Here is a 13783-nt window from a genome sequence, read left to right on the forward strand (position 1 = left end):
TATAAAATATAACAGATTTTTACATAACCATTCCATCAGTCTTTGTCAAATTTAGCTGTGTTTGTTTTCGGTTTTTTAAAGAAATAAAAGCACAGTTACAAAAGAAGCCCTCATTTGTATTCCTCCCTTATCCCATTATCCTCCCATTTTCCCTAGAGATAACTGCTACCCCAAATTTGTTGTTTATCACACCTTTGCATTTCAATTTTATTTTACTAAGAATTTGTATCTGTTAATAATACATAGTTCATTTATTCTTGCTAACTTCCATGTAAATGATATTATGTTGAACATTTTGCAATTTGCCTTTTTTCTTCTTTTTAAAATATGAAATGAGATCTTGCTATATTGCTCAGGCTGGCCTCAACCTCCTGGGCTCAAACAGTACTCTTGCCTCAGCCTCCTCAGTATCCGGGATTATAGGCACATGCCACTGCACCCAGTGCAGTTTTCCTTTTTGAATTTACATTCTTGAGATTTTTTTCAGTGTTGACATGTGGCTACAATTCATTTATTCTAACTGCTGAATATTATATGATACAAGTTAACTACAGTTTATCCATTTTCTTATTTTTAGACATTTAGGTTATTTCTACTTTTTCCTCAATTAAAATAGCGTTACAACAAATATTTCAATGCTTAGCTCCTTGAGCACATATACATTTGCTTTTCTAGTGTATACCTGAGTGGAATTGCTAGATTATGTAGTGTGTGTGCATCTTAAACTTGATCATATTTTGCTAAAGTGGTTGTATTGTTTTACCCTCCTTCCAGCAGCATACGATAGTTTCCATTGTTACTCATCCTCACCTAACATCTAGTATTGTAGACCCTTGGATATTGTATTTGTTAGCCTACATCAGATTAGAAAGGGAGAGTAAAATAGGGAATGCTCCTAGAGGCATTTCATTGACAATGCATAATAATAATGGCAGCTGACACTTATGAAAGGCCCAGTGTGTTAGGTACTTCTCTACATTCCTTAACATCCACAAGAGAAAAAGTTGGCTAATTCTTGACAAGCCATTAGTGGAGAAAAATAAAAATCAGGACTTTAAAAACTCTGAATATCATAGGATAGTTTAGTCTTTAGAGGGAAAATTTCTGTATGCGATTGGAAACAATGTCATGTAGAAATTGTCCATTATAGTGACAGAGCTGTTAAGAAAATGTTACTTTATGTATTCAGTGTAATGATATGTCTTAGGTTTCTAAGCAAATAGTGTTGCATCTTGGGACATACATTTGAGATAAAACTTTCTCTGATGGTCTATCTTAAATTCTTACTCTTAAAATTTGGTTTTAGTTTACTAGAAGTTATCAAAGATTACCAGAGACACGATGAAAAATTAATTAAATGAAGGAACATTCTTACTATACATAAAATAGTTTTTGATATTGGGAACCTTATATTGGAGCTTATAGGATATGCACAGACTGTTCACCAGGGGAATTATAAATGGCTAATAAACATAAACAATTTTAATTTCATTTAACAAGGGATAGTGGTTTGTTTGTTTGTTTAGATGGAGTTTCACTCTTGTTGCCCAGTCTGGAGTGCAGTGGCGTGATCTTGGCTCACTGCAACCTCCACCTCCCGGGTTCAAGCAATTCTCCTGCCTCAGCCTCCCAACTAGGTGGGAGTATAGGCGCGTGCTACCACACCCAGCTGATTTTTGTATTTTTAGTAGAGATGGGGTTTCACCATGTTGGCCAAGCTGGTCTCAAACTCCTGACCTCAGATGATCCGCCTGCTTCGGCCTCCCAAAGTGCTGGGATTATAGGTGTGAGCCACCGCACCCGGCCTGGGATAGTGGTTTTTGTTTTGTTTTTTTACAAGTAATTTCATTTGTAAAATCTGTCCAGAGGGAAAAATTTTTGTATGCAGCTTTTTTTTTAATATAAAAAGCTTCATCCAGTTTTATTTACAGTATCCAATAAGTAAAACAATTATTTTGCATTACTTGGAGGCTGCAGTGGGGCTTCCCTGACTGCGAATTTGGAAATAAGTTTGTCTTCTTGAGAATTGAATGTCAAGATTTCACATAATGGATCAGAGTAGAAATATGCAAGATTATTTTAAAAAGACAGAATGGTTTCTGGGGCCTGTCTAGCTGAATATATGTACAAAGGAGGACTGTTATAGCCAGATTTTGGGGTTTGAGGTAAGGTGGGATCATCCTTGGAAGGGATAGGAGAAATTCTGAGGTTGGCAGTGTTCAGGAACGTAGGAGCCTTAACTAACAGACGTTGAGTGTGCAGATTTTGTTGACAAACTATCCTGCTAGGGAAGTAGATGAATGTTAGGCAAGTTTAGCCTGACTTCACTAGGTGAACATGGAATACGAACAAATGGAGTGATTCAGTTCCATTTGTTCTGATCATTATTTGATGTCACAAAAATTTAGTCTATTGGAATAAATTATGAATGGTTATAATTTTAATTTTAATGGTTTTCCCTTTTCAAATTCTCTTATAAAAGCATGTTTCATAGTGAGAATTAAAAAAAATACATGGTTGAAATAAAATACAAGATACTTAATGTTTGGGACTTTTTCTCCAGATGGTCAGCAAGAGGATGAAGCCAGTAAAATTGAAGCTCTGCACAAGAGAAGAAATTTACTTGCAGCATTTTGTAAGCTAATTGTATATACTGTGGTGGAGATGAATACAGCTGCAGATATCTTCAAACAGTATATGAAGGTAAAGTTGAAAAATGGATAGCAAGATAGTTTTAAAATGCAACACTAGTTTTTATGCATGGCTGCCATTGAATTCTTTAAGTGGCAAATTACATTTCTAGTGTAAAAGAGTTGTATTTTAAAATATTTAGTGTTTTCAATACATTTCCTTATACCTCTACTCCAGTTAATGGACATTTTGGGTTTATTGTGTTCGTTTGCATTTAGAATATTGGAGATGGCCTCTCTTAATTTGTCACTATCAGAAATAGCATGTATGATTCAGTTTAAGATAATAGGATGGCATTCCTCCTCTGCTTGATGTAGCATTAAAAAGAGTTTCAGGAGTCAGAAGACTTGGGTGGTAGTTTTGGCTTGGTTACTATGCATCTTGCGACCTTGAATAACTCCAAGCATTTTGTGACCTGAGTTCCTTTATCTGTTCCACTGTGATTGTTAAGGTTTTCCCCTTTGGTTCTCAAAGTCTGATTTGATTAACCTTAGGTTATTCATAATTTTCATAACTATATGTGAGGTTTTGTTAAGTTGAAAGTAGTGATAAACAGGATATTGTTGATTATACTAACAGAATGTGACTAAATGTGGTAAGATAGCTTAAAAATCCTTCCTCAACTAAAATCTAATTATAAATGTAAACTTTTTAAAGCCTTTGCTTTCAAGAAATAAAATATGTAATATATTTAAACCTAGTTAATCCTCTCTGGAATATTTTGCTACTTGAACTCTAATATCATTGAAAATTATTTTGGAACTTAAATCATTTGGGATGATAATTACCAGGTTTTTTTTTTTTTAAAACTAAGGTTGTTTATTAAGTTATTTAACAAATTTTAAAGTTTTAGTCTTAGGTATTCTAAAGTCACTTACTGGTCATAGGGACGTGGTTATTCTGTTATCTCTGATAATTGTTATTGTACGTGTTTGAAACACAATCTTAAATTAGGAAAAAATTTCATGTGCAATGTGTAATGTAAATGTCATATAAACAACTTTTAAAAGTTGTTTATATGCTTTCCTTTTAAAAGTTGTTTATAGGCTGTTAGATTCTATAAGCCAAATTAATAAAGTTTTAAACTGCTCGTGGCCTGTATACCCGGTATCAATGAATTAGTTATAAGTGTAACTGAGATTATATTTATTGTTTTACAAAGAGAATTTTGTTTGTACATTTTGTGTTACTTCTGAAAATCTGCATAACCTAATTGTTGTTTTGACTAAAACTGACCAGTATACCGTCTTTATTTTAACCAAGTCTGGAGCTTAATTTGATTAGATCTTAACTGTTTTGTATATATGATTTTACTGAAGTTAGGGATTGTATGCTTAGAAATGATCTTTAGGTTTCAGTAACATTCTTTCCTGCCTTTGAAGGCATAATTTTGGCTAAATACATACTTTGTGACGTGTTTACATGACTAACCTAAAATTTGTCTTATTGTCAAGTAGTTTTAAGAGATAAAGCTCTAATTTGTACAAATTTCTTTATAGTATTATAATGACTATGGAGATATCATCAAAGAAACAATGAGTAAAACAAGGCAGATAGACAAAATTCAGTGTGCTAAGACCCTTATTCTCAGTCTGCAACAGGTAAGCATTAAGAGTACCAACTTTAGCTAACACAATTAACACCTAATAGTTAGCAAAATAAGGTAGCAGTTGAAATTGGGCAAAGTTTCAAATTGAATAGGCAATTTATAAAAGTAGAAATACAAGAAAGTATAAGTGAGATTATTTTTTTGCTTTCAAACTGTCAAGATTGGCAAAACCTATAGCTATCTAAGGTATGGAGGAAATATAGATATGGTAGGCAATTTGGCCATTTATGTAAAAATTTATAATGTGTATGCCATTTGAGGCAGCAATTCTACTTTTTAAATCTACTCTTTTATCCAAGGTGATAAGACAAGTTTGCAAAAGTTAATATACAAAGTTGTATATTACAATGTTGTTTATAGGAAGTAAGACATAATCTAAAAGTCTATTAGGATATTAGATAAATTTACTGTATAGTACATTTCTGCGATGACCGTTGTACAACACTTAAAATTAGTGTAGATCTATATTCATTAATGTATAAAGAGCTTCATAATCACAAAATATATTAACAGTGGTTAACTTGTTTTGGTAGATTTCATGTTGAATTCTACTTTTTTCTCTGTATATTTCCAAACTTATTTTTGTGAGCGTATATTAATTTTATAACTAAAACACAATAGTTTTGGCCAGGCACCGTGGCTCATTCCTGTAATCCCAGTGCTTTGGGAGGCCGAGGTGGGTGGATCACCTGAGATCAGGAATTTGAGACCAGCCTGGCCAACATGGTGAAACCCCGTCTCTACTAAAAATACAAAAATTAGCTGGGCATGATGATGTGCGCCTATAATCCCAGCCACTTGGGAGGCTGAGGCACGAGAATTGCTTGAACCTCGTAGGTGGAGGTTGCAATGAGCCAAGATCATGCCACTGCACTCCAGCCTGGGCGACAGAGTGAGACTCTGTCTCAAAACAAACAAACTAAAAAACCAATAGTTTTCATTTTGGCAGTGTTGAGGCATTTAATTAGATAAAATTACTGACTTAGTATACTTTTGTCTTTGGAGACAAAATTTGCATGCAAAACCCAACCCAACCCATTCCAACTTAATGAACTTTCTTTTAGGAATGTCCTTTTTTTTTTTTTCCTTTTTTTTTTGAGACAGAGTCTCGCCCTGTCGCCCAGGCTGGAGTGCAGTGGCGTGATCTTGGCTCACTGCAGGCTCCACCTCCCAGGTTCACGCCATCCTCCTGCCTCATCCTCCCAAGTAGCTGGGACTACAGGCACCCACCACCACGGACCCGGCTAATTTTTTTGTATTTTTAGTAGAGACGGGGTTTCACCGTGTTAGCCAGGATGGTCTCAATCTCCTGACCTCGTGATCCACCTGCCTCGGCCTCCCAAAGTGCTGGGATTACAGGCGTGAGCCACCGTACCCGGCCAGGAATGTTCTTAATTTTATTTGAGAATTTGAATTTTCTCTATTAAAATTAATAAAATGTAGGCTGGGTGTAGTGGCTGATGCCTGTAATCCCAGCACTTTGGGAGGCCAAGGTTGGGAATTGCTGGAGCCCAGGAGTTGGAGGCCAGCCTGGGCAACATAGCAAGAGCCCATCTCTACAGAAAATGAAGAAAGAAAAATAAATAAAATTTAAAAGGTTGAAAAGATGGCATTTAAAAAATAACTTTTGCTATAAAGTAATAGCTGCTAGCTGTACTGTTTAGAAAATATAAAAAGGAACAAATGCAAATTATCCTTAATGTTTTCGTTTCACAATAACCTTTTTGTTTTTTGATGGCCTTGTTACTCTTTTTTATGCGTACATGAAATCTGATTTTTTAACAAAATTAAATTGTGCATTCCATTTTGTAAGGCTGCATTTTAATATTAATAAACACTGAACACATTTATGCCATTAAATAATTTCCTCAGCATTTTTTTTTTTTTTTTTTTGGAGCAGGAGAGGTTCATTTTTTTTTTTTTCTAGATTTTTGTGAAGGTATAATTGAAAAGTAAGAATTCTGTGTACTTAACGGTATACAGCATGATGTTTTGATATGTATGCATTGTGAAATGATTAAATTTAGCTAATTAACATAAACATTACATCACATACTTACTTACTTGTGGTAAGAACATTTAAGACCAACTGTTCTAGCAGTTTTTAGATAAACAGTACAGTACATTACTCTTAACTGTGGTCACCATGCTGTACAATAGATCTTCAGAACTTACTTATCCTGTCCTACTGAAACGTTGTTCCCTTTGACCAAAGTCTCAGCCTCCCCGAACCCCCAGTCCCTGGCAACCACCATTCTGTTCTCTGCTTCTATGAGTGCAGATATTTCCTCAACATGTGGATTTCATTTTCTCTGGGTGTATACCCAGAAGTCTTCCTCCTTTTAAAAAGTTGACACATGACCGGGTGCGGTGGCTCACATCTGTAATCCAAGCACTTTGGGAGACTGAGGCGGGCAGATCACGAGGTCAGGAGTTCGAAAGCAGCCTGGCCAATATGGTGAAACCCCATCTCTACTACAAATACAAAAATTAGCTGGGCTTGGTGGCACACACCTTTAATCGTAGCTACTCGGGAGGCTGAGGCAGGAGAATGGCATGAACCCGGGAGGTGGAGGTTGCAGTGAGCCAAGATCATGCCACTGCACTCCAGCCTGGGTGATAGAACGAGACTCTGTCTCCAAAAAAAAAAAGTTGACACATAATTGTACATATTTATGGGGTGTACATAGTGATGTTTTGACACAGTGTATAGTTAACCAAAGCAGGATGATTAGCATATCCATTTTGACGACTATATAATATTCCATTTTGTAGATAGACCACAATTTAACCAAAGTCTCCTTGTTTACGCTGAGGTTTTTTTACAAGTTTTGTTATTACAAATAGCACTAAAACATTTTTGTACATATTATTGTGCATAAATATTATTTCTTTTGGTTCAAGTCCTATAATTAGAATTGCTTTGTCAAAGAAGATTAAAATTCTTAAGCTTTTGCTGTTTCATGTTAAGAGTTCTTGATGTAAAGATTCACCACTTAAACGTAAATAACAGAGCATGGTTGCCTAATAATTTGCTGGGGTTTTTTTTCCCCTTTATATTTTTATATGCTATGTTAATATCCAATTAATACCAGCAGGATAGCATTCTGCCAAAACTAACCTGAAGGGTTTCTAATGTTAATAAAAACCTCCAGTTTAAATATACGAAGTACTGCACTTTTGGTCATTTGCATCATGTTTTAGTGTTTTGCAATAAAATACAGTGCCTCATTTATTGAACACCTGTATTTTAAATGAAAATGTAATATTTTAAAAGATGTTAATCTCCAGGTATTAAGAACTTTAACATGCTTTCTTTCTTTCCAAACAGCTTTTTAATGAAATGATACAAGAAAATGGCTATAATTTTGATAGATCATCCTCTACATTTAGTGGCATAAAAGAACTTGCTCGACGTTTTGCTTTAACTTTTGGACTTGATCAGTTGAAAACAAGAGAAGCCATTGCCATGCTACACAAGTAATCTCCAGATATTTTATTCAGCTCTCATATTTTTTAGTCATGAAACTTTATTTTTAAATCTAGCCCTTTCATTTGGAATAACTAAATTAAATTTATGCTTTATTATTAGCTTATAAATCTCTACCCTATCTCCTTTCTTAATTTTAAAGAACCAGTTACAGTGCTATCTCAATTAACAAATGAGTTGGGCCAGGCTTGGTGCTCATGCCTGTAATCCCAGCACTTTGGGAGGCTGAGGCAGGAGGATCACTTGAGGCCAGTAGTTTGAGAACAGCCTGGCCAACATGGTGAAACCCGTCTCTACTAAAAATAGAAAAATTAGCTGGGAGTGGTGGTGTGCACCTCTAGTCCCAGCAACTCAGGTATGAGAATGGCTCGAACCTTGGAGGCAGAGGGTGCAGTGAGCTGAGATTGCGCCACTGCACTCCAGCCTGGGGGACAGAGCGAGACTCTGTCTCAACAACAACAACAATAAAATGAGTTAGGATTAAAACTCCGTTTATAAGCCTTTGTTTAAATTTAAACCATACAAAGTCTATAAATTATGTGAATCAAAGCAGCATAAATTCAAGCATTACACATCTTTTTAATCAACTTTTGTCATGATCTCATTGTCAGATAGAGAAATCTTTGAGGTTTGATTCCTTTGTCTCAAGTTTTTTCTTTGGTTCTGCACTCTTACTTTGTAGTGACCTTTTCCCGTGTTTTGATCCACACCCTTCTTTCCATCTGCATATTTTGTTGCCCTTATCAAAATTGAAAGTCGTTTTATTTTATACTGGGCATGTAATTTAGTGATCAATTGCACTTTTAAAGTATGGGTACATTTTAGACCTTTAACATAACCAACATTTGTGTATTAAAACCCTTTATCTGTTACCTGTGGGTTAAAGAACCTTGCTTTTAGATTCTCGGACTCTCCTTCATCCTCTTGCTCATTTAGTTATAAAAGTGCTAACTGTCTCTCTGAGGAAAATATGCTGCTCTTGTTTAAGTTTTGCTTATACTCCCTCAACTTAATTATTATTATTATTTTGTTTTTTGTAGAGACAGGGTCTCACCATGTTGCCCAGGCTGGTCTTGAACCCCTGGCCTCAAGAGATCCTCCCACTTAGGCCACCAAAAGCACTAGGATTATAGGTGTGAACCACCACACCCGGCTTCCTGCCTCAACTTTAATTAACTCCTTTCACTTTCTTCTAAAACTGAAGTTTATTTTTATGCATCCATTAGATGGTAATTTTACATAATATTTAAGGACTACCTGTATATTATTTTCAGAAATAATATCTTTTTTTCATGTAATATCCTTTTTTCCTTCTTGATTCCATCTGGATTGTTTTTTACTCAGTTACATATTTGATAGAGTTATAATGTTGGGTTGTTATTTTGATGAATAGAGGTATTTATCGTCACATAAATATAGTTAAAATGGGCCTTAGATGGGGTTTAATTTTAAACTTTACTCTTGAATTATTACAAATATTTGTGAATTATTTTTTAACGTTCTATATGTTAGAGTAGGTCTCCTTTATGTCTTGAAAAATACAGATAATGTATTGATCATTATGTGAGATAATTTATGTTATTTTCTATGGAAAAAAGTACTGATTAAAGAATGTAGATATACCAGACCATATTCAGACTGAAAGCTAAGTGGCGTGTGTGTGTGTTTGTGTGTGTGTGTGTGTGTGTGTGTGTGTGTATTGTTTTAAAGAAAGTAACAGTGACATAAAATGTCAGTATATCTGCACATTCTCACACTTTACAACCTGCTTATTTTCTATTCCTCAAATTAAAAGCTTGGCAAAGGAAGTAGTGAGTGAAATTTCCTAAGTTATTGACTTTTTTATTATAGTCCCTCAAATATTTATTTCAATTATTTTTTGTTTTCCTTTGCAGAGATGGCATAGAATTTGCTTTTAAAGAGCCTAATCCGCAAGGGGAGAGCCATCCACCTTTAAATTTGGCATTTCTTGATATTCTGAGTGAATTTTCTTCTAAACTACTTCGACAAGACAAAAGAACAGTGTATGTATTTGCTGGAAATGTCCTATTTAATTTCATTTTGGGATTCTTAAGGGCAATTTTTATACTTGGTTTCTCTCCTTTCTACTCACACAGAATTGTAGGATTGCATTAATACACAAAAAAGTTTATACTTCAGCAACTTTATAATTTAAGGATTATAACTGTGTTTTATGCATAATACTCTATTTTAATATTGTGAGTTTTCCTCCAGTATAATTTTGGCTTTTGACGTGTAATTTGAATACTTTATGTATTATTTAAGAGACTGGACTCACTATGTTGCCCAGACTGGCTTTGAACTCCTGGGCTCCAGTGATTTTCCTGCCTTAATCTGAGTAGCTGGGACTGTAGGCAGGAACCACTGCCTGGCTGCTTTTTGTGTTATTATCTGCATTTGTGCCTTAACCCAACTAAGGAGGGAGCATTTGAAAAAGAGTAATAAAGGCAATCCATCAGGAACATCCTTTAATTCTCAAACAGGGCACTCTTCTGGTTTAGTCTCCAATAATAGTGACTTATAAAAGAGCCCCCAAAATGGATTTAAATTCTCAAAAATCTTCTACCTTTCGCCATGGCTTTGAGGTGTAAAAGGGCAGAAGCGTATGGATACTTCATATTGTAAATAATCTTGTCTGAAAACTCACTAGTATTTTGCATTTAAAGACTATAGATTTTATATGAAATTCTAAAGCAGGCAAAACTAATGTATGGTGATAAAAATTACAGTAACGGTTACTTCTAGTGTTGGAGAGTTTGAATGGGAACACTAGGGTACTAGAGTTCTGTATCTTTTTTTTTTTTTGAAATGAAGTTTAGCTCTGTCCTTCAGGCACCATCTCGGCCCACTGCAAACTCTGCCTCCTGGGTTCAAGTGATTCTCCTGCCTCAGCCTCCTGCGTAGGTGGGATTACAGGCGTGCACCACCATGCCCGGCTAATTTTGTATTTTTAGTAGAGACAGGGTTTCACCATGTTGGCCAGGCTAGTCTCAAACTCCTGACCTCAGGTGATCTGCCCACCTTGGCCTCGCCAAGTGCTGGGATTACAGACGTGAACCACTGTGCCCTGCCAAGTTCTGTATCTTGTTAGGTATGTGGGTCACACAGGTCTATGTTCAGTTATAAAACTGATACAACTGTGCTCTTAGTTTTGTGTGTTCTATTGTATATAAATTTATCCCAGTTAAAATTGCATAAGCAGTATTAATCAGAGAAATAAAAATTAAAACACCATTTCTCACCTAGCACATTAGGAAAAATTAAGAAGTCTGATAGTGTCAAGTATTGCCAAGGATGTGAGGCAGCAGAGCCTTTTATACATTGTTGGTGACAGTACAAGACCATTTTGTGGAGCTCTTTGGCAATGCCTAGTAAAGTTTAAGATTCTCTCTACCTCATGATCCAGTAATTTCATTCATAAGTAGATACCCCACAGAAACTCCTGAATGCATGCACAAGGAGACCGATAAAAGAATGATGGCTGTTTGATTGTTTGAAATAGTGGAAAAACTCAAAATAACCTAAACATCCATCAACTGAAAATGGATCAATAGATTGATATATAATGGAATACCATACAACAGTAAAAATAGCTGGATTTCATTGAGTACAAACAGCAAAGTACAAAACTGTACTATGATGTTTACAGACAACTATGTATTGAATGTACAAAATGTGCATGGGGGTGATAAGTAGTGGTAACCTCTGGGCACGAGGAGGAAGCAAAATGGGGATAGCTTTAGTGCGGGCTACTTATCTGTAATGTCCTATTTAGGTATGTGGTGGGTACATAATTGTAAATCTCTCTGCCAGTGAGTATATTTTGGCTCAAGTTTTGTATCTTGTTGCAGACTTAACAGTTTTTGGAGTGGTAGCCAGTTCACAGGCCACACTTGGAGGAGTACTGTACTACTATATATGACTGAAGTGTATTGTAATACAGAAAGACATACTGGGAGTCGGGTGCCGTGGCTCACACCTGTAATCCCAGCATTTTGGGAGGTCAAGGCGGGCAGAGAGTTCGAGAGCAATCTGGCCAACATGGTGAAACCCTGTCTCTACAAAAGATGCAAAAATTAGCCAGGCATGGCGGTGTGCACCTGTAATCCCAGCTACTCAGGAGGCCGAGGCAGGAGAATCGCTTGAACCTGGGAGACGGAGTTGCAGTGAGCCGAGATGGCACCACTGTACTACAGCCTCGATGACAGAGTGAGACTCTGTCTCAAAAAAAAGAAAAAGAAAGGCATACTGAACAGCTAACAAAGCAGTATGCTTTGTGACTGATTTCTCCTATTCTCTTTAATGCTGTTCACACTGGTGAATCTGAATTGATAGAAATCAGTCATTACAATGACAGCAAATATTTGAATTGCACTTTACAGTTAATTGACAAATAGTTGTCTTTATTTGAAGCATAATTTAGCCTTATAGAACTCTTGGTGTCAGAGCCTTGGACTTGAATCATAGTTATGCTGCCTACTCATTTTTATTACTGTGGGATTACTTCTTAATTTTAATTATCCTTTCTTTCGTCACCTGTAAAATTGGGAAAACATTTCCCTCATAGAATTGTAAGAATAGTTAAGGAACCTGAGGAAAAAAAAAATATCTAGCACATAGTCGTCACATGAACGTTAGTTGAATTTTGATTGCAAAATTACATATAAGCCTTGAGATACTTGGATCCAAGGGTAGATTTATGATTTCCATCAGGCTGAAACTTTTTTGCAGGTAGGTATCATATCATATCCATCTTTGTATCTATGCATAGTGCCTGGGACATAATAGGTACTCAGCAAATGTTAAACTGAGTGCTCTGAATTATTTCATTTGATGTGAAAATCTTGGCAGAGACAACATTGTTCATTAATGTCCTGTAAGGCTGAGTTTGAGTAGTGAAGTAATATGCCTATGCTCGCACAACTATGAGTTAATATAACCCACAGATTTCTGTATCAAAGCTAACAGTTTCGATTTCTTTTCAAGGTATGTTTACTTGGAAAAGTTCATGACTTTTCAGATGTCACTCCGAAGAGAGGATGTGTGGCTTCCACTGATGTCTTACCGAAATTCTTTGCTAGCTGGTGGTGATGATGACACCATGTCAGTCATTAGTGGAATCAGCAGCCGGGGGTCAACAGTACGGAGTAAAAAATCAAAACCATCTACAGGAAAACGGAAAGTGGTTGAGGGCATGCAGCTTTCACTCAGTAAGGATATAATTTATTCTCTTTATATTTATCCCTAATGTTTACCAACTGAATTGTCATTAAGGTTCACCTTATTTTTTATTTGAGATGTGTTCAATAATAGCTTACAAAATGTGTTCATTATGTGTAAACATGCTGTTGTAAGCATTTTAGATACATAAACTCAGTTCTCACAACTTTTTGGGTACATCTTCATTTTTCAGATGACAGTACTTAACACAGAGAGGTTAAGTAACATACTCATGTCACAGTTATTAAGTAGGAGAGCCATGCAGTTTCACTCTAGAGTGCCTGCTTTTTAAAATCTGTGCTACACTGTATGCATAGGGAAATGGACTCAGTATTATAGAGCTAGTTATTACCCAAGAGATCAGATCATCTAGTTAAAGTGGAACAACAGATTCAGAGAGGTTGCAACTTCTGAATTCCTATGAAGAGGCCATTAATCATGAAGAGCTTCATAGAAATAGAGTGCTATCGTATTAGAGGTAGGAATGCATTATGACGCTTGAAGCTCTTAGACTCCTAGCACTCCAGAGTTGGTTTAAAATGGGCCTGGGGACTTTTTTCTTTTTCTTAGGAATTATTAAATTAGCATAGTTGTCAAAATTTGTCCCAGTTATTATTGTTGAATAGCAAATTACCTCAAAACTTAGGACATAGCCAGGATCATGGTGTCTGGTACCTCAGCCAGGAAGGCTCAAAGGCTGGTGGCTGAAATCATACGGAGGCATCTTCACTTACATATCTGATGCTGGCTGT

General features: G+C 35.9%; 1 protein-coding gene across 21 annotated transcripts in view; it reads left to right on the forward strand.

Annotated features, from left to right (window-relative positions):
- The window catches only part of STAG2 (STAG2 cohesin complex component), a 141799-nt gene that overhangs the window by 113066 nt on the left and 14950 nt on the right, over positions 1-13783 (forward strand). For all 21 annotated transcript variants that reach the window (XM_016942745.4, XM_016942747.4, XM_024353176.3 and 18 more), the window contains 5 exons: positions 2564-2703; positions 4191-4292; positions 7632-7780; positions 9686-9814; positions 12798-13021. In XM_016942745.4, coding sequence (XP_016798234.1) covers positions 2564-2703; positions 4191-4292; positions 7632-7780; positions 9686-9814; positions 12798-13021 — 744 coding nt within the window. The remainder of the gene's footprint in view (positions 1-2563; positions 2704-4190; positions 4293-7631; positions 7781-9685; positions 9815-12797; positions 13022-13783) is intronic.

This window comes from Pan troglodytes, chromosome X (assembly GCF_028858775.2).
Source record: "Pan troglodytes isolate AG18354 chromosome X, NHGRI_mPanTro3-v2.0_pri, whole genome shotgun sequence".
NCBI classification, from domain to species: Eukaryota; Metazoa; Chordata; class Mammalia; order Primates; family Hominidae; genus Pan; species Pan troglodytes.